This window comes from Marmota flaviventris, chromosome 12 (assembly GCF_047511675.1).
Source record: "Marmota flaviventris isolate mMarFla1 chromosome 12, mMarFla1.hap1, whole genome shotgun sequence".
Classification (NCBI taxonomy): domain Eukaryota; kingdom Metazoa; phylum Chordata; class Mammalia; order Rodentia; family Sciuridae; genus Marmota; species Marmota flaviventris.
This window is the reverse complement of record NC_092509.1, coordinates 23,700,686-23,723,340: the sequence shown is the minus strand read 5'-3', so window position 1 is coordinate 23,723,340 and position 22,655 is coordinate 23,700,686. Positions and strand designations below refer to the sequence as shown.

At 38.6% G+C, this 22,655-nt stretch overlaps 1 protein-coding gene across 1 annotated transcript in view; it reads right to left on the bottom strand.

Annotated features, from left to right (window-relative positions):
* Window positions 1–22,655, bottom strand: part of Taf3 (TATA-box binding protein associated factor 3) — a 179,737-nt gene that overhangs the window by 5,128 nt on the left and 151,954 nt on the right. The window contains exon 5 of the mRNA XM_027944858.2: window positions 1,349–1,598. Within this exon, the coding sequence (XP_027800659.2) occupies window positions 1,349–1,598 (250 nt within the window). The remainder of the gene's footprint in view (window positions 1–1,348; window positions 1,599–22,655) is intronic.

Below are 22,655 nucleotides of genomic sequence, written 5' to 3'. Positions count from 1 at the left end.
TTTGCCCTAATCACACATTCTGTCCTCTGTCTACAAAGTGTCTCTATAGGAGTTAGAAGGCTTTTGAACCACACTGTCTATTACAATCAGACCCATTTCCACAGAGTAGCTCAAATATCCACTATAAACAAATGGAGGTTGAAGAGATCAAGTATAAAATCTTTCCCAATCAATACACATGGAGTGATGTTGCCTTGATTAAATACCTATAGCAATTGGTCCTTGAATTATTCAATCTGATGATCACAATTTTTTATATCACATCTTCTATTTTGTCTTGAATTGGCAATACTTTATTTTTCATACTGTATTCTCTCTGAATATAGTTAATATTTTCTTTTTATATTTCTTTGTTTCATGGAGAGTTTCAAATATTTAATGATTTGCTGAAATTACCTTAACTCCTTGAAGCATGAAATATTTCATGGTTCATAGCAAGAGATGCTATGAGTCCCCCGACCACTTCCCACAATGCCATCCATCATTAGGCTAATGAATCCCAGTCTCCATAGCTGGAGCCATACAATGTCAATGCTTCAATGCATCAAAAACATTTATTGTGTGTGTGTGTGTGTGTGTACTCTACAGTGCCCACAGAACTTATCTTATTTCCATTTTTTTAACTTCCCTTTTTTTTTTTTGGTGCTACTGGATTGAACCCAGGGCTTTGGTCAAGTGAGGCAGGCAATTGACCTCTGAGCTACATCTCTAGTTCTTAGAATTTACCTTTATAAATACTTTATTACTAGATTGGATTTAGGGTTTGAATAAAATCCTGATACTATTAAGTATGGGGAAAACACCTAAAAAGAATCCTGGGACAATGTGGATTCATTCAACATGGTGGGTTTTACATCTAAAGCTTCCTGGATACTCAGGAAGCTCTGTGACTTAAAAAGTTCATTTCCATTTAATATTCTGGATCTTGCCAATAAAATATAATTAGTGCTGTAACTCAGAAACACCAGCTGGCTCATAAAATCTATGTATATTACATAAATTATATTCTTAAGTGAATAATTTAATTGTTTGATCAAGAAATTCAACACGGAATTTAAATTTCATTATTCACCTATATAATTTTCACATTGAGATTATTGTATATAGGAATATGGTCATATTCCAAAATAATACAAAGGAATGAAAAACAATGTTTTGAAACTATTCATGGAGACTGAATATGCAAACATAATGCTTTTTAACCAAAAGCTCAAAAATGCAATGAAAATACTTTTCTGGTCCTGAAGAGTTGCCTCCAAGACTCAACGATGACACATATACATCACTCATGACAGGTTCTCAAGTAATGCTCTCTTCACTACTATGAAAATGAAGTACATATACATACCACATAGGTGCTGACCGTCTCAGTCACCACACTTCGCACAGGGGCTTTGGAGCTTCCTGCTCCAGAGATGGCAGGGGATGAAGATGGCATCAGAGCTGGGCACGCTGTGGCTTGGGCGAGGAGTGGCAATGGTAGGGGCGTAGGGCTCACATGCACAGGTACAGGGGCTGGGGTTGGTGGTGGGGTTTTAGGTCTATTCAGAGAAGGGGCTGGCTTAGCCTCGGGGGCTGGAACCACTTTGCTGATGACACTGTTGACAAAAGAGAAAATTAAAAGTCAAAATGGGATAATTAAATCAAACCACATATTTTTAAAAATTATCACAAAGTAACTTTCTTCCTTTAGTAGCAAAATATGTTTTTAGGAGTCCAGAGACAGTTAAAGAACTCAGATTTCAAGGCCTTTATCAATTTACCTCAACCTGTTCAGACTGATTTTTATCTTCCAAAATTTCCCCCAATGATTTATTATTTAGATTTTTTTTTTTGTACACAATACACATGCCTTTTTCATCAAAATATAATGAGTGGATTGTCGTTTCCTGTGGCTGAATCATACACCCTCTGTTGGCTTCAGGTTTGGCAATGTAACCCTTGTGGTCAGTGAAGGCAACTGTGAGTGACATGCCGCTTTGAGAACCTTCCTGGCCTTAAGTTTGCTTCAGACGAGTCTGCCTCTGTCCTCCTACAGTCACCCCTCCTCAGGTGTGTTTTTAAATTTTTGTCCTTTGTAATTCTGCCTTTGTAGATACCAGAAACAATTCACAGTGTTTTAAGGTATGTGGAAACAGCACTTCAGTATATTTATCCTTTGGTAACCAGTTTTTCCCACTTAGTTTTTAATATTTTTTAGTTGTAGTTGGACACAATATCTTTATTTATTTTTATGTGGTGCTGAGGATTGAACCCAGTGCCTCACATGTGCGAGGCAGGTACTCTACCACTGAGCTACAGCCCCAGTCCTCCCACTTAGTTTTTTAATTTTAATTTTTTGCAGTTCTGGGGAATCAAACTCAGGGATGCCCTTTTTAAATTTTGAGACAGGGCCTTGTTAAGTTGCCCAGGCTGGTCTTCAACTTGTGATCTTCTTGCCTCAGCTTCCTGAGCAGCTGGGATTGTAGGCATGCACTTTCACACCCAGCTAACTCTTACTCATGTCTCTTAATTAATCCATGTTGATATACATAGATCTATATGATTTATTTAAATTACTATATAATATTCCATGGTATGAAAAAGATGACTTTTTTTTTTGTCTACCATCCTACTAAAGGTAGAACATATGTATTTGTAAATGTTACATGTTAGCTTCTAATTATGCTTAAGAATTTTCCTAAGCTCTATTTCAAGAAATAAAGTTGCTGGGCCACAAACTGCCACTCCTCACCATCACCAAGCTGCTGTCTAAAATGACTGTAACACTGGGTGCAGTAGTGCATGCCTGTAATTCAAGCAACTCTGGAGGCTGAGGCAGGAGGATCACAAATTTGAGGCTAGTCTCAGTGACTCAGCAAGGCCCTAAGCAACTTACTGAGACCCTGTCTGAAAATAAAAAATAAAATGGGCCGGGGATGTGGCTCAGTAGTAAAGTGCTCCTGGGTTCAATCCCTAGTAACACACAAAACAACACAAAACAGGAATAACTATATCATGGACTGGTTATGTAGCTCAGTGGCAAAGCACCTGGTTAGCATGTGTAAAGCCCTGGGTTTCATCCCTCAACACCATAAAAATAGTCAAACAGTCAAACAAACAAAGCCACTGCACTGATCTTTCACTGTTATTCCACACTTAAGATATAGCGTTCCCCAAAAGTTCAGGTGTGAGACGATCCAGGTATATTCAGAGCTGAAATGATTAGGTTATAAGAGCTGTAACTTGAGTATGGATTAAGCCACTGATATGGATTAACTGGGTGGTAACTGTAGGCAGACAGGATGTGGTTGGAGGAAGCAGACCACTGGGGGTGTGCCTTTAGGGTTTATATTTTGTTCCTGGTGAGTGGAGCTCTCTCTCTGCTTCCTATCATGAACTGGCTTTCTTCTGCCACATCCTTCTGCCATCATATGGGCCTTTGGGCCCAGAGCTATGAAGTCAGCCAACCATGGACTGAACCTCTGAAGCTGTGAGTCAAAATAAACTTTTCCTCTCCGCTAACTATAACAACTTCCAAGGCCCTGCTTTTTTTTTTTTTACAAAGTGAAAATAAACAGTTGTCTCAGAGGGATGTAGAGAGAACCTCAATATAGGTAAAGACTTCAAATATTAAATTATTCCAATAAGTCCACCATTATTTAAGCAAATAACCAATTACTGGAGCTGGAGGTGCAGCTCAGTGGTAGAGCATGTGACTGGCATGCTTGAGGCTCTGTGTTTAATCCTTAACATCCAAATAATACCACCACCAACAAAACCCTCAATTATTGCTGTCTAATTGCTTCTTGCTTGTTTCCTACAAGTATGATTACCTTCCTAATTTGGATGGGGCTAAGGTCTGTTTTGCAGGAGACACATGATAAATGCATCATATAATTAATAGTGAATATTTACTGAGCATTTACTATGTGCCCAGATTCTCTAACCACCAGAAAGCCAATTCTGGGCTAGGCACTGTGCAAAATGTTTACTTGCCTTACCTCATTTGATACTCATGATAAATGAGATAAGCTATAATTCTTTTTGTGCATATGAGAAACAAAGGCAGAGAGAGTACATAAATTTATATAGATTACTATGTGAAATAGGCAGGATTTAAATTAGGTTGTCTGACCTTAACAGCTATCCTATACTGCCTCTCAGTGCTTGCTAATGAGGTTTGCCTTACATACAAAATAGGAATGCAAAGTTATTGCTATGCATTTATGTCTAGAGGGGAGGAATTCTCTAAAATTCTAAAACACACTATTTCTGAATGCTGTTTTCCAAAATAGTTTAATACATGATTCTGGGATCAAAACTAAAGGGAAAAGCAAGAACCCAGAGAGATCAGAACAAATATTTCTGTCCTGAGGGAATTTACACATTAGGCAAATATAATTTTTGTTTTGATAAAGAAGATATATCAGAAGATGGTGGCGAGGGGAGTGCATTGCCCCCGTGTGCTGCTTCACTGTGTGGGAGTATGACAAGTCAGGACGGCTAAAGGATATCTTATTAGGAATTTCCAGCAATAGTGGGGTGCTCCGGAACCGGGAGGAAGGATTTCCATCGCACGAGGATCGGCTACGGGGACTCAAACGCGAGAGGTTTGTCGCACGGAGGGTAACACTGCTTATTCAGCAAATCGCCCCGCGGCTAGAGTCTGCAGCGCGCGCTGGGAAACGAGGAGATAGCGACGCAGGGATACAGTGCTGCAGTTTCTGCCAGCCGTGCAAGCACCGTACTCAGGGCTGAATTCTGGGTTCGAGACGGGGAAGGAAGCGGTCCATCTCGGTTGTCCACACCGGTCAGACCACAGAGGAGGCCAGCAGCCACCATGTTGGAAAGCTGACGTCACCATCTCTGTTTTCGACTGACCGCAGCTCATTCAGCCATAGAACAGGTAATTTCAGGCTGCAATTCGTCTGCGGCTTGCAGACAGATTGCTAGGGTTCAGCGCCTGGGTGCTTCTTAGAACCTGATCTTATCGGAGCGAACACCGAGCGCGGGGCGGCCGAGTTCCGGCTCCCGGAACCGTCCCGGAACCGCCCTGGCCCAGGGCTGCGGAGCCTGCGGAGGCTGCTTCTTGGACCCTGCTCCTATCAGAGCATACACCAAGCACTAAGCAGCCGAATTCCGGCTCCCGGAACTGAGCCCGCGGGGACTGCTTCTTGGAGCCTACACTTATAGGAGCTTACACCGATCACGGAGCGGCCGAGTTCCGGCTCCCGGAACTTCCCTGGCCCGGGGCTAGGAGCCCGCAGAAACTGCTTCTCGGTCCGGGTCCTGCTGAGGGCCGGTCAGGACTCACCCGTTGCTTTGGTTGCCCGGCAAGGGGAACGAAATGCTGCCATTCGCATAGGATACCAACATGGCAGAGATCTAATGTCATCAGAAAGCGGCGGAGGAGAGAACTTCATCAATACCAGCAGTGACATAAGCAGTTGGTCTCCTGGTAGGGGGGGTGAGGCACAGTCACCCGAGTCTCCTCAATTTGTCGTCGAGCCAGAGGGGAGGAGCCGGGCCGCTGCCAGCGCCCGGAGCAGGCCCAGCGGCTCGCCAGCGTGGTGACCGCGTGACCCCAATTGGAGAGGGGGTGGAGCGGAGCCGCCACCCGCACCCGCAAGGTGGGCAGACCCGCGACCCAGTGGTACATGGGTGTGGTAGGAGGGGCAGGGCAGAGCCGCCGTTCGCGCTTGCAAGGTAAACAGACCTGTGACAGCCTGGCGGGTCAGGCCCAGTGGCCTGCCAGTGTGGTACACACGTCACCCCAACTGGAGTAGGGGCAGAGCAGATCCTTCTCCCACGCCCGGATCAGGCCCTGCCGGTGTGGTGGTCACGTGACCCGAATTGGAGTGGGGGCGGAGCGGAACCGCCACCCGTGCCCGCAGGGTGAGCAGACCTGTGACCAACCTGCAGATCAGGCCCAGGGGTCCGCAGGCATGGTAGGAGGGGCAGGGCAGATCCGCCGCCCGCACCTCCAAGGTAGGCAGACCTGCAACAGACCAGCGGATCAGGCCCAGGAGCCCGCCGGTGTGGTACAAACACCACCCTAATTGGAGTAGGGGCAGAGCAGAGTCGCCGCCCGTGCCAGGAACAGGCCCAGCGTCCTGCAGGCGGGGTAGTCACGACACCCCAATTGGAGTAGGGGCAGAGCAGAGCCTCCACCCGTGCCCGAAAGGTGGGCAGATCTGCGACCGACCAGCGGGACAGGCCCAGTGGCCTGCCGGTACGACAGACACGTCACCCCATTTGGAGTAGGGGCAGAGTAGAGCCGCCGCCCGCGCCTGCAGGGTAGGCAAACCTGCAACTGACCGGCGGATCAGGCCCGGTGGCCTGCCGGCGTCGTACACTCGTCACCCCAATTGGAGTAGGGGCAGAACAGAGCCACCGCCAGCGCCCAGAACAGGCCCAGTGACCTGCCGGCGTGGTAGCCACGACACCCCAATTGGAATAAGGAGAGAGCAGAGCCGCCGCCCGCGCCTGCAGGAAAGATACGCAAGCAGTATGAAAAGACAAGGAAAGAAAGGACCACAAGCAATGCAGGTCAACGCAACTTTAGAAGAGGTAACAGCTGCAGCAGATGGAATGTCAGATAAAGAATTCAGGATATACATGCTTCAGATGATCTGGAGTATCAAGGAAGACATTAAACAGCAAAATCAGACAATGAAAGATCACTTCGACAATGAATTACGCAAACAAATCCAGGAAGCAAAGGATCAACTATACAGGGAGATAGAGGTTATAAAAAACAAACAAACAGAAATCCTAGAAATGCAGGAAGCAATAAACCAACTTAAAAACTCAATGGAGAATACTACCAGCAGAGTAGAACACTTAGAAGATAGAACATCAGACAATGAAGACAAAGTATTTCAACTGGAAAAGAACATAGACAGCTCAGCAAGACTGTTAAGAAACCATGAGCAGAACATCCAAGAAATATGGGATAACATTAAGAGACCAAACTTAAGAGTCATTGGGATACAGGAAGGTACAGAGCTCCAAACCAAAGGAATGAGCAGTCTATTCAATGAAATAATACGAGAAAACTTCCCAGACTTGAAGAATGAGACAGAATCCCAAATCCTAGAAGCCTACAGGACGCCGAATGTGCAAAATCATAAGAGATCCACACCTAGACACATTATAATGAAGATGCCCAACATACAGAATAAGGAGAGAATTTTAAAAGCTACAAGAGAAAGGAAGCAGATTACATTTAGGGGTAAGCCAATCAGGATAACAGCTGATCTTTCAACACAGACTCTGAAAGCTAGAAGATCCTGGAATAACATATTTCAAACACTGAAAGAAAATGGGTTCCAACCAAGAATTGTGTTTCCAGCGAAATTAAGCTTCAGGATGGAAGATGAAATTAAAACCTTCCACGATAAACAAAAGTTTAAAGAATTAGCAGCTAGAAAACCATCTCTTCAAAACATCCTCGCCAAAGCATTACAGGAAGAGGAAATGGAAAATAACAATGAAAACCAACAGTGGGAGGTAGGACAGTAAAGGGGGGGGGGGAATAATCAAAGAGGAAAACAAACCATGTTTAGTAACAGAAATAAACAAATATGGCTGGAAGAACAACCCATTTCTCAATAATAACCCTAAATGTTAATGGCTTAAACTCACCAATTAAGAGACACAGGCTAGTAGAATGGATCACAAAACAAGACCCAACAATATGCTGCCTACAGGAGACGCATTTGATAGGAAAAGACATACATAGGCTGAAGGTGAAAGGTTGGGAAAAATCATATCACTCATATGGACTTCGGAAACAAGCAGGAGTGTCCATACTCATATCAAATAAAATAGATTTCAAGCCAAAGTTAATCAAAAGGGATAAAGAGGGACACTACATACTGCTTAAGGGAACCATACACCAACAAGACATAACAATCATAAATATTTATGCCCCAAACAATGGTGCAGCTATGTTCGTCAAACAAACTCTTCTCAAGTTCAAGAGTCTAATAGACCACCATACAATAATCATGGGAGACTTCAACACACCTCTCTCGCCACTGGACAGATCTTCCAAACAAAAGTTGAATAAGGAAACTATAGAACTCAATAACACTATTAATAACCTAGACCTAATTGACATATATAGAGTATACCACCCAACATCAAGCAGTTACACTTTTTTCTCAGCAGCACATGGATCCCTCTCAAAAATAGATCATATATTATGTCACAGGGCAACTCTTAGACAATATAAAGGAGTAGAGATAATACCATGCATCTTATCTGATCATAATGGAATGAAACTGAAAATCAACGATAAAAGAAGGAAGGAAAAAGCATACATCACTTGGAGAATGAACAATAGGTTACTGAATGATCAATGGGTTATAGAAGACATCAAGGAGGAAATTAAAAAATTCTTAGAGATTAATGAAAACACAGACACAACATATCGGAATCTATGGGACACATTGAAAGCAGTTCTAAGAGGAAAATTCATTGCTTGGAGTTCATTCCTTAAAAAAAGAAAAAACCAACAAATAAATGATCTCATACTTCATCTCAAAATCCTTGAAAAAGAAGAGCAAAACAACAGCAAAAGAAGTAGAAGGCAAGAAATAATTAAAATCAGAGCTGAAATTAATGAAATCGAAACAAAAGAAACAATTGAAAAAATTGACAAAACTAAAAGTTGGTTCTTTGAAAAAATAAACAAAATCGACAGACCCTTAGCGATGCTAGCGAAGAGAAGAAGAGAGAGAACTCAAATTACTAGCATACGGGATGAAAAAGGCAATATCACAACAGACACTTCAGAAATACAGAAGATAATCAAAAACTATTTTGAATCCTTATACTCCAATAAATTAGAAGATAGTGAAGGCATAGATAAATTTCTTAAGTCATATGATCTGCCCAGATTGAGTCAGGAGGATATAGAAAACCTAAACAGACCAATATCAATTGAGGAAATGGAAGAAACCATAAAAAGACTACCAACTAAGAAAAGCCCAGGACCGGATGGGTATACAGTAGAATTTTACAAAACCTTTAAAGAAGAACTAATACCAATACTTTTCAAGCTACTTCAGGAAATAGAAAAGGAGGGAGAACTTCCAAATTCATTCTATGAGGCCAACATCACCCTGATACCTAAACCAGACAAAGACACTTCAAAGAAAGAAAACTACAGACCAATATCTCTAATGAACCTAGATGCAAAAATCCTCAATAAAATTCTGGCGAATCGGATACAAAAACATATCAAAAAAATTGTACACCATGATCAAGTAGGATTCATCCCTGGGATGTAAGGCTGGTTCAATATACGGAAATCAATAAATGTTATTCACCACATCAATAGACTTAAAAATAAGAACCATATGATCATCTCGATAGATGCGGAAAAACCATTCGACAAAGTACAGCATCCCTTTATGTTCAAAACTCTAGAAAAACTAGGGATAACAGGAACATACCTCAATATTGTAAAAGCAATCTATGCTAAGCCTCAGGCTAGCATCATTCTGAATGGAGAAAAACTGAAGGCATTCCCTCTAAAATCTGGAACAAGACAGGGATGCCCTCTCTCTCCACTTCTGTTCAACATAGTTCTCGAAACACTGGCCAGAGCAATTAGACAGACGAAAGAAATTAAAGGCATCAAAATAGGAAAAGAAGAACTTAAATTATCACTATTTGCAGATGATATGATTCTATACCTAGCAGACCCAAAAGGCTCTACAAAGAAACTATTAGAGCTAATAAATGAATTCAGCAAAGTGGCAGGATATAAAATCAACACGCATAAATCAAAGGCATTCCTGTATATCAGCGACAAATCCTCTGAAATGGAAATGAGGACAACCACTCCATTCAAAATATCTTCAAAAAAAATAAAATATTTGGGAATCAACCTAACAAAAGAGGTGAAAGACTTATACAATGAAAACTACAGAACCCTAAAGAGAGAAATAGAAGAAGATCTTAGAAGATGGAAAAATATACCCTGTTCATGGATAGGCAGAACTAACATCATCAAAATGGCGATATTACCAAAAGTTCTCTATAGGTTTAATGCAATGCCAATCAAAATCCCAACGGCATTTCTTGTAGAAATAGAGAAAGCAATCATGAAATTCATATGGAAAAATAAAAGACCCAGAATAGCAAAAACAATGCTAAGCAGGAAGTGTGAATCAGGCGGTTTAGCGATACCAGACTTCAAACTATACTACAGAGCAATAGTAACAAAAACAGCATGGTACTGGTACCAAAACAGGCGGGTGGACCAATGGTACAGAATAGAGGACACAGAAACCAATCCACAAAACTACAACTATCTTATATTTGATAAAGGGGCTAAAAGCATGCAATGGAGGAAGGATAGCATCTTCAACAAATGGTGCTGGGAAAACTGGAAATCCATATGCAACAAAATGAAACTGAATCCCTTTCTCTCGCCATGCACAAAAGTGAATTCAAAATGGATCAAGGAGCTTCATATCAAATCAGAGACGCGCCGTCTGATAGAAGAAAAAGTTGGCTACGATCTACAGTCGGTGGGGTCGGGCTCCAAATTCCTCAATAGGACACCCATAGCACAAAAGTTAATAACTAGAATCAACAAATGGGACTTACTCAAACTAAAAAGTTTTTTCTCAGCAAAAGAAACAATAAGAGAGGTAAATAGGGAGCCTACACCCTGGGAACAAATCTTTACTCCTCACACTTCAGATAGAGCCCTAATATCCAGAGTATACAAAGAACTCAAAAAATTAGACAATAAGAGAACAAACAACCCAATCAACAAATGGGCCAAGGACCTGAACAGACACTTCTCAGAGGAGGACATACAGTCAATCAACAAGTACATGAAAAAATGCTCAACATCTCTAGCTGTCAGAGAAATGCAAATCAAAACCACCCTAAGATACCATCTCACTCCAGTAAGATTGGCAGCCATTATGAAGTCAAACAACAACAAGTGCTGGCGAGGATGTGGGGAAAAGGGTACACTTGTACATTGCTGGTGGGACTGCAGATTGGTGCAGCCAATTTGGAAAGCAGTATGGAGATTTCTTGGAAAGCTGGGAATGGAGCCACCATTTGACCCAGCTATTCCCCTTCTTGGTCTATTCCCTAAAGACCTAAAAAGAGCATGCTACAGGGACACTGCTACATCAATGTTCATAGCAGCACAGTTCACAATAGCAAGACTGTGGAACCAACCTAGATGCCCTTCAATAGACGAATGGATAAAAAAATGTGGCATTTATACACAATGGAGTATTACTCTGCATTAAAAAATGACAAAATCATAGAATTTACAGGGAAATGGATGGCATTAGAGCAGATTATGCTAAGTGAAGCTAGCCAATCCCTAAAAAACAAATGCCAAATGTCTTCTTTGATATAAGGAGAGTAACTAAGAACAGAGTAGGGACGAAGAGCAGGAGAAGAAGATTAACATTTAACAGGGATGAGAGGTGGGAGGGAAAGGGAGAGAGAAGGGAAATTGCATGGTAATGGAAGGAGACCCTCAGGGTTATACAGTGGAGGGGGTAGAGAGAGAGGAGGGGAGGGGAGGGGAGAGGTGGGGAGGGGGGATGGGGGAGGATGGGAAAGGCAGCGGAGCACAACAGACACTAGTATGGCAATATGTAAATCAATGGATGTGTAACTGATGTGATTCTGCAATCTGTGTATGGGGTGAAGGTGGGAGTTCATAACCCACTTGAATCAAAGTGTGGAATATGATATGTCAAGAAATTTGTAATGTTTTGAACAACCCACAATAAAAAATTAAAAATAAAAAAATAAAAAAAAAAGAAGATATATCAAAGCCCAGGACCTGTAAAAAGTAGAAAGTCTACCAGAAATCCTTACTCATATTAAGGGTGTCCAAAGGGCTATGAAACAAGGTGAGAATGAATCAGAATCTAAGGTACACCTCTGATGTTCTAGGATATTAATTTTAAAGTAATCTGGATTTATAATGCATAAAAGTACCCAGCACCAATCATCCTGAAAGGAATTTACTTAAAATATAGGCCTCATATTATTAATACAGGTAAATATTTAAGAAAAAAAGCAACACATAAATAAAGAAAATCAGACACATATGGATGTGAGGAAACATAAGGGAGAACAAGGAGATATAACAGTCAGTAAACAGAGATCTTATATAAAGACCACAGTTATTAGAATTAACAATTTTAAAACAACTCTGCTTAAATGTTAAGAAAAAAAAGTCGATGCTTGAAAACATCTGCAGGTGGCAGAAAGTTATGATGAGTGACCCAGCAAATTTGAAAAGGTCCACACAGACTTAGGAATGAAAAACTACAGTAACATATTTAAAACTCATTTGTAGATTTAAAAGTAGATTAGAAATAAAGACAGAATTATAAACTGAGTAGTAGAACAAAAGAAACTTTCTAGAGTATAACCCGGAGAAGCAAAGATAATACAACAGAAAGATCTAATTACTACATGTTTGATCACACCTCTGCAGGAAAAATGGGACACAGACAAACGTTAACAAAGAATATCTAAACTTTTACAGAACTGATGAAAGATACTAATCTGCAGATTTAAGAAGCTCAACAAACCCCAGGCAAGGTAAATAAAATAAAATCTATATAAAGGCATAACAAAACTTAGCTATAAAACTTTACCGACCAGAAAAATCTGAATAGCGGTCAAGGGGGGAAAAATTACTGTGAAAGAACAAACAGATGATAGGTGACTTCTCAACCAGCCATAATGAAATCTATTAGACAGTGGAATAAAATCCCCTTCAATGTGCTAAAGAAAAATAAATTGTCTTTGAAAACGTATTACAGAAACTGGGGGGGGGGGGGGGGGGGAGAGACATTCTCAGGTAAACAAAAGCTAAGGATTTGCCACCTGAACTCCCTTACAAAGGAGAAGTCCTAAGTATTTTGGCCCTAAAATCTCTTTACATTCTTCAAAATTAAGAAGCTTTTAAAATGTGCACTGTACTTTTCAGTATTTGCTATATTAAACATTATGAAGAAATTTAAAAATATTTCTTTAGTAATTCATCTAAAAATAACAGTGCAGGGATGTAGTTCACTGAAAGTACTTGCCTCATGTGTGTGAGGCCCTGGTTTTGATCCCCAGGATTGCAACAATAAAAAATGAGACAGATAAAAAAGTAACAAAAATGAACCCATTACACATTAACAAATAACATCTTATTTTTGTTATGTATGAAAATTACTATATTTTCAAGGAGAAAAAATTTTGTGAAGACTGGAAATGTTGTATATTTTTGCAAATCTCCTTTAGTGCATGCATATATAAATGGAAAAAGGAGGAGTATTTTAAAATCCTTTACAGATAATAGCGTAAATTCATTTCTGATACCTCACTAAAATGCAACAAGTGGTAATATTTTTAAAGTCAGTTGCAATTTGAAATCACATAACAAGCCTCTCATATTCAGTTACACTAAAATTCATTCATCTGTCCAGCAATTTGAGATGGGGTCTCCCCAGATGTCCAGGTTGGACTTGAACTCCTGGGGTGAAGTGATCCTCCCCCCTCACAGTTTCCTACTTAGCTAAGACTACAAGCATGAGCTACCATACCCAGTTTTGCCTACTACTTTGGATATATCATTTTTAAAATATTGTTGATGAACTTTTTTTATTAATTTATATGTAGTGCTGAGAATTGAACCCAGTACCTCACACATGCCAGGCAAGTGCTCTACCACTGAGCTACGACTCCAGCCCACCACTTTGGATATATCATTTGCCCACTAATAATTATATAACAACAAAAAGAGATACAAGAGAGACAACAGGATTGATACATACATACACATACACACACACACACACACACACACTCAATTAGTGCATTTTAACGATACAGAATAAAGGCATATTTGTACATGCAAATAATATACTTTCATCATATCCATGCTCATTTCCCATTTTGTTTTGACTTTATTTTTTGTTAGCTATTGTGCTGGAAAATGTTTGTTGGAGTAAAGACTGAACCTGTTGCGTAAAATAACATATTCATGTGCTCTAATGACAGCAGTCATCTGAAAGTGAGAATCAGCTCAACTATGAGTTGTAAGGTGATATATATATATAAACTAGGGGAGAAAACCCTCAAATTACATAAATTACATTCTCAAAAGACATAAATCCAAGAAAGTTAAGGTTAGGTGAAGCAAAACAATAAGAAGACCCCCCAAACTAAGCAAATGAAGATGTTTTTAATCTTGGGGTAGGAAAAGATTATGTAAGCACCTCATAGCAAGCAAAAACCATAAAGGTTTTTTAAGTCATAGGTTTTTCAAAAACTGACTTGATGGATGTGTAACTGATGTAATTCTGCAATCTGTATATGGGGTAAAAATGGGAGTTCATAACCCACTTGAATCAAAGTGTGAAATATGATATATCAAGAAATTTGTAATGTTTTGAACAACCAACAATAAAAAATTAAAAAAAAAAGAAATCATTGGGGCTACAGTTAAGTATGAATTAGTGTTTAAGGTGTATAATGATAAAATGATGATTAAACATACTATAAAGTTACTAAAAGCACATTTTAGAAAAACATTTACTAATATGGAATAATACCAATGCTAAAGAGACAAAACTATGTGCAACAGAATTTTCATTGCTTATTTGGCATAAAAAAAAATGACAAGAAAGAACCTGAAACATCAGCCTTTATTATTATCTCTGTGTGGTATAATTGGTGACTTATTATGATTATTGTTATTATAACTTTTCAAATTTTCTAAAGTGAAACGTGAAGATTTTAAAATCAAACTCAGCTATTAAAAATAATTTCCAATATAAAAAAAAAATGACTTGAATGTACAACTGTTTTATATGGCATAAAATACCATAAGCAAAGTTAAAAGGAAAAAAAAAAGAAGAAAATCATCTGCAAAATATATGATAAAGGGTTTAATTCTTACTTATATAAAGAATTCTTAAAAAAAAAAACAAAAACAAAAACAAAACAGCAGCAACAACAACAACAACAACAAAACCCAAAACCTAACATTCAAACATGAACAAAGGGGCAAAGGTAAAATAAAATTAAAAACAAACAAAAACAAAACAAAACAAAAAAAACTAGCAATAGGCAGGAAAATATGTTTTGTATGGTAATCAAATACACGAATACAACAATAAAATGCCTTTAAAAAATAAAGATAAAAAAAAAAATAGAACAACACTTGGTGCTGTCAAACTGGGGGAATGCGAAGGTGGTTGGATGGAATTTCTGAATGATTATGACACTTTAAAAATGTATAAGCTCTTTCTTTTTTGTGTACAGGGAACTGAACTCAGGGGCACTTGACCACTGAGCCACATCCCCAACCCTATTTTATATTTTATTTAGAGACAGGGTCTCACTGAGTTGCTTAGTGCCTTGCTTTTGCTAAGGCTGGCTTTGAACTCATGATCCTGCTGTCTCAGCCTCCTAAGCCACTGAGATTACAGGTGAGTGCTACCATACCTGGCAAAAATGTATAAGCGCTTGACCAACAATTCCACTTATAGAAATTTATCCTGAGGAAATAATTAGATAATTATGCAAAGACACAGGATAAACAGTAACATTTGTAACTCAGTTTATTACTGCAAAATAATAATAATAAAAAATTAAAATGACTGTAATCTAAAATACCCTTAAACAGAGTATTGGGTAAACACTATGTCCAAAATGGCATCTTGTTATTTGAAGTGGTGACACATGCACACACACACACACACACACAAAGAAAACATACACACACACATGCACATACATACACATGCATATGATATGTTAATCCAAAAAAAAGAGTTGTAGATAATATGTATAATAGAATATAAATTTTATAAGGAAAAAAAAAGCAAACAAGAATGAGCATAAAATCCCTAAGCTAAATAAAATGGCTGTACAATTCAGTATACCTAAATTGATGGTATCCTCATTAATAGCAATCAAAAACAAAAGGGTCAAGGGAGGGACAGAGAAAGAGAATACATGTAACAATGCCATTTTTTTTACATAATTAAAATACACTTGAACAGGCCTTAGATATTGCTGTGGGTTGGGTGTGGTCTGTCCCAGAAAGTTCATGTGTTCTGTGCTGGGTCCTGGGTATGATATGGGAAGTGGTGTAGTCTTTAAGGGGGGTGTTATACATTCATATATAGTTCTCATTCAAGTGTGAGTAATAAAAGGAAAAAACTGAAGTGGGTGATCAGTGTTGATAAGCCAAACTATCCCTTTTCAAGGGATTCATTGTATAATACAGGCACTAAAGTGAGCCATATTTCTTAACGCTTGATGTTTAAGAGAAAGTTCACTAGCGATTGAACTATTTTGATTTTAGTTTCTCAGTGACTTGTGGTAATTGAACATAATTTTAAAGGCAATCTTTTAATTATTTCTTTATTAGTACTATAGAAAAATGTGTAGCACTATAACATAATACAGTTTCTCACCCATGGTGAGAAAAGCTATCAACACTTAATCTAACTATTGTAAATATAATTTTGGCTTCCAACTGGCCATCTCCAGTGCCACTTTTTATTGTTTCATACTTGTAGAGAGTGTTTTGCTTCTATAAAGTTTTTCCCTGAAGTATCACTTTTTCCCTGCTATTTACTTGCACAGCAAATCTCCTCCAGAGCTTTCTGTTGAATGTACAGTGCCTCACAGAGAAAGCAATGCCGCCCACAGCTGTGTCCCACAATGGCGCCATGCTGCTAACATTACATCTTTTGGAGGATTTGGTCACAGTACCCTAACTGCTATAAACACTGGGGTTATTCATACCGATGTGCACAAGGAGGGACTTCAGGCAGGATTTCTTTACCTGTTTCCCCACCACAAAACAGTGAAACAAATAGAATGGGTCATGAGCTGCTTGGCCTGTAATGCAAACTCACAGCTTGACAAGTCAATAAAGAGCCAATCCTGGCCTCCCCAGCCCCATAGAGCCTCCAAGGTTAGAGGCAAACACAATTTGGATATGTTCTGCACAGGGAGTTTAATGATCCTCATTATTCAGCTATTGTGGGCAAACACTATGAAACCAGTAATCTAAATTATCAAAGTCCAAATAACTGGCTACTAAACTGCACACGAAGTTCAAAAGTTCCCTCACAAAGGCTTACTTATTACCCCTAAAAGTGAACAGCCATTTTTAAATGGTAATAAAATGATACTATAGGTAAAAACTATGGTAATCATGTCCATGAATTTTACATAATCCTCTGAATAGGGAAATCTTTCAATAGAGAAAAACTACACTGATTAAAAAAAAGTTCTTTACATCATAACTTACTTTTCTAAGATCACATTTTTTTTAATCACTCTCTGAAATACCATCTGCGTTTAGAACAGATTCCCATGATGTATTTTAAACTAACCCTTTCTCACAACAAATGGAAGAAAGAAAAAAAAAATCACTTGAGATTTCACAAGTCATATTACTATCGGTCAGTCTTCTTCTAAGCCCAGAAATACAAAGCACCCAAGTTAGGAAGTCAGCCTCTGGCCTTCACACCCTCACAGACTGAATAGATGGACAGGTACTGTGAAGATGACTCTATGTGACATCCAGGACTAGGCCACAGAGTGCACTGCAGTTTCAACCTTGCTCCCTTTTGCATCACTTGCTCTGGGGGAGCCAGTTTCCAGGTTGTGAGGATGCTGAAAGCTGCCTCATGGAGAAATCCACAAGGCCTTGTGCTCGCAGCTCCGTACATGAACTGGAGCACATTGTCCAGCCTCGCTGAGGCCTTCAGGTGACTGCAGTCCCAGCAAGCAACTGGACCAGAAATCTTAGCCAGAATCACTCAACCCCCTGAAGAAATTAGGAAGTAACACCTATTGCTTTAAATTGCTAAGTTTTGGGATCATTTGTTATATAAAAATTGAAAACTAATGTACCAATTATTCACTCTCTCTAACTTAGGTATATAAATAAGTATTCAAAATTTGGGAGAAATTATAATTTCAAGTATCAGTAGTTAAGATGCCAAACTGTAACACAGTCATTTCCATATTTCATATTGATCAAATATACAAAAACAATTATGAGAATCAGTTTTATGTTGATTTTTCAAATCAATCATTATTCCTCATTCTTCTTGATCCTCACAGCTCAAATTTTAACATTCATATAATTATAATACAACTATAAATGGATTTAATTCCTCAAGCTCATGGTTTGCCTCTTGAATATTTACATCATCTCATAAAATGGATATTTTATCTTGTCATAGCCCAAGTACACATCAAGTAGCAAACATTTTATCTTTTAATGCAGGCATGACCTATTTGAAAAATGAAACAAATTGCATGAAGTAATTAGAGAAAAACAGACATTATAGAATCTTCATTTCCAAGGGAGAGGCCCAAATTATTTTACTATTGTCAAATATTCAAAATCTGTAAAATATCTTAAAAGGGCATGAATACTCATACAAGCAATGTATAAGGCCCATTTCCTCATATTTGCAAAGATACATATATGAACAGTAATAATAATTAAAATAAAAGAAACTGAAATGGTAATCTATAAGGTAAGGAATGTAATAGGTATAGGGAAAGCCAGACTTTTCTAGATGTATCTTGTCACAGATTTCAACTTTGGAATCAGGTAAATGATTTATATATTCAGAAAACTGAATTTTTAGAAATTGCCTTTGAATTGAAAATAAACTGAAATGAATAAACCTCAATGTATATATAGCATGATGAAAAACAAAATAATTTCAGGTGACTTTAGAAGGACAGTGTTTTGTTCACACATCCAAAGCAGAATTTATTTTAAGGTGGAACTCTGAAAATCTTACTGTAACTTCATTCAATGGTCCTGTTTATTAGGAGTAATAATGGCATTATTACAGTCAGACTACTTTATACTGCTCTTATAAATAATAATTATGATAATGTTGCTATAACATACAAGATTTCTAATGTAGCCAGGCGAAGTGGCATATGCCTGTAATCCCAGCAGTTCGGGAGGCTGAGATAGGAGATCATGAGTTCAAAGCCAGCCTCAGCAAAAGTGAGGCACTAAGCAACTCAGTGAGACCCTGTCTCTAAATAAAATACAAAATAGAGCTGGGGATACTACGGCTCAGTAGCCAAGTGCCCCTGAGTTCAGTCCCTGGTACAAAAAAAAAAAAAAAAAAAAAAAAAAAAAAGATTTCTAATGTAAAAGAAGCAGAATTAAATTCAAAAAAATAACAATAATGTTAAATCTGAACTAGAAATAATACAAAGTAATCATTTTTTCTTTTATTTTCAAATGTACCTATTTGGCAGATCTGACCCTCATAAAGGCTTAGAAGTAATGGTATTCCTGTAGCAATGGGAATGTATATATAGGACCAGATCATGATTCCTAAAAACATTTCCCAATACCTGGAATCAATGTTCCTTGAAGGTATGGCTAATTTCAGGTCTATGGAAATACATTAAAAGACAAACTTAGGGACTGGGGCTCAGTAGAAGAGCACATGAAGGAGTTACCATTGGTCAAGATGAGACAATTAGAACATGAAAAAATGAATGAAGGAGAAAAAAAGAAGAAGAGAGGGATGCAAGAGAAGAGGGGAAAGGGGAAAGGAGAGACAAACCCTACTAATACCCAGTGATCACTTGATCATCACTAGAGGTAAAGATGGTATTAACTCCATTAACTCCTATCTTTGAAGAGTGGCCAGTAAAAAGAAGTAAACATTTATCCTGCCTCTCCCGGATGAGATATATTTTAGAGTAACCCAAATTTCCTAGTTTATGAAGAAAATATACCTTTATTGAAGGATTTTATTTAATAAGTGTGAGAGGATAAAAAAGGTTACCATTTCCCAATGCCTAAAGAAATGACTGATTAAGCATCGCTTAAGGGTATGATACACAGAAATGTTTACTGATATGATGTAATAAGAATAAACAAATCTTTACTCCTCACACTTCAGATAGAGCCCTAATATCCAGAGTATACAAAGAGCTCAAAAAATTAGACAATAAGAGAACAAACAACCCAATCAACAAATGGGCCAAGGACCTGAACAGACACTTCTCAGAGGAGGACATACAGTCAATCAACAAGTACATGAAAAAATGCTCACCATCTCTAGCAGTCAGAGAAATGCAAATCAAAACCACCCTAAGATACCATCTCACTCCAGTTAGATTGGCAGCCATTATGAAGTCAAACAACAACAAGTGCTGGCGAGGATGTGGGGAAAAGGGTACACTTGTACATTGCTGGTGGGACTGCAAATTGGTGCAGCCAATTTGGAAAGCAGTATGGAGATTTCTTGGGAAGCTGGGAATGGAGCCACCATTTGACCCAGCTATTCCCCTTCTTGGTCTATTCCCTAAAGACCTAAAAAGAGCATGCTACAGGGACACTGCTATATCGATGTTCATAGCAGCACAATTCACAATAGCTAGACTGTGGAACCAACCTAGATGCCCTTCAATGGATGAATGGATAAAAAAAATGTGGCATTTATACACAATGGAGTATTACTCTGCATTAAAAAATGACAAAATCATAGAATTTACAGGGAAATGGATGGCATTAGAGCAGATTATGCTAAGTGAAGCTAGCCAATCCCTAAAAAACAAATGTCAAATGTCTTCTTTGATATAAGGAGAGTAACTAAGAACAGAGTAGGGTCGAAGAGCATGAGAAGAAGATTAACGTTAAACAGGGATGAGAGGTGGGAGGGAAAGGGAGAGAGAAGGGAAAATGCATGGAAATGGAAGGAGACCCTCAGAGTTATACAAAAGTACATACAAGAGGAAGTGAGGGGAAGGGGAAAAATAATACAAGGGGGACAAACGAATGTCAGTAAAGGGGGCAGAGAGAGAAGAGGGGAGGGGAGGGGAGGGGAGGGGAGGGGGGATAGTAGAGGATAGGAAAGACAGCAGAATACAACAGACACTAGTATGGCAATATGTAAATCAATGGATGTGTAACTGATGTGATTCTGCAATCTGTATATGGGGTAAAAATGGGAGCTCATAACCCACTTGAATCAAATTGTGAAATATGATATATCAAGAACTATGTAATGTTTTGAACAGCCAACAATAAAAAATTAAAAAAAAAAAAAAAAAAGAATAAAGCATCAAAATAAGCTTGTGAAAAGAAAAAAAAAAAAAACTTGAATCTAATCAAGTCTTTAGGCTAAATGCCCATTACAGGGATAGAATAAAAATTTAAATTCTGTTATAAGGAAGTAAACTGCCACCCATGGTGGCACAAGCCTGTAATCCCAGTGACTCAGGAGGCTGAGGCAGGAGGATCACAAATTCAAAGCCAGCCTCAGCGACTTAGTGAGGACTAAAGCAACTTTATGAGACTCTGTCTCAAAACAAAAAGGGCTAGGGATATGGCTCAGTGGTTAAGCTAACCCAGTACAAAAAGAAAAAAACAAAATGGATGTAAACAGACAAAATCAGAAACTTAAACACTGTACTGTATAAATGATCTGGTTTCTTTATCAAGTCAACTGGAGAGCAAAAAAGAGGAAGAGGGAGGAATGTGGAGTAGAAATAATAACTCTAGATCAAAAGTACTAAAGAGGTGTTAAATCAAAACAATTTTTGAGACAAATGGAGAAATCTGAATATGGACTCTGTATTAGATAATAGCAAGGAAGATATCTATGTATTATGGGATAATAACATTGTGATTACATAAGAAAACAGCTTTTTTTTTTATTCTTTGTGGTAATGGGGGTTGAATCCAGAGATGCTTTAACCACTGAACTCTGAACATCCCCATCCTTTTTCTTTTAAAGAGAGAGAGAGAGAGAGAGAGAGAGAGAGAGAGAGAGAGAGAAGAGAGAGAGAGAAGAGAGAGAGAGAGAGAGAGAGAATTTTTTAATATTTATTTTTCAGTTTTCGGTGGACACAACATCTTTATTTTATTTTATGTGGTACTGAGGATCGAACCCAGCACCCCGCGCATGCCAGGCGAGCACATTACGGCTTGAGCCACATCCCCACCCTTTTTCTAATTTTATTTTGAAACAGGATCTCGCTAAGTTGGCCTCAAAACTTATGATCCTCCTGCCTCCTGGGTCATTGGGACTACAGATGATTGCTACTGAACCCAGAGAAAATAGTCCTATTTTTATTTATTTATTATTATTTTGTGGTACTTCAGATTGAACCCAGGTATGCTCTACCACAGAACCACATCCCCAGTCCTTTTATTTTGAAACTGGGTCTTGCTAAATTGCCAAGCCTGGACTTGAACTTGCCATTCTCCTGCCTCTACTCACAGAGTATCAAGGATTATAGGCCTGTGCCACCGTGCCCAGCAATAGGCATGTTTTTAGAGCTTCAGACTGAAGTGTACAGAGGTGGAATGACATAGGCCTGGATTTGCTTGGAAATGCCTGACAAAAAAGAAGAACAAGATCAAGCAAGTGTGACAAGAATTTAAATCAAATCTATTCAGGTGATGAGTATGTTAAAATATATCATTTTAGTTTCTCATGTTTAAAAATGTTCATTTAAAAATGTTAAAAGTTTAAAAAGAAGTTGGTAATATGTATACTATCCAGAATTATTTAGGATCATAAAATATAATAAAGCTACAGTGCATTATGTATTACTATATCAATAGGATACTATGGAAACTTCTTGGG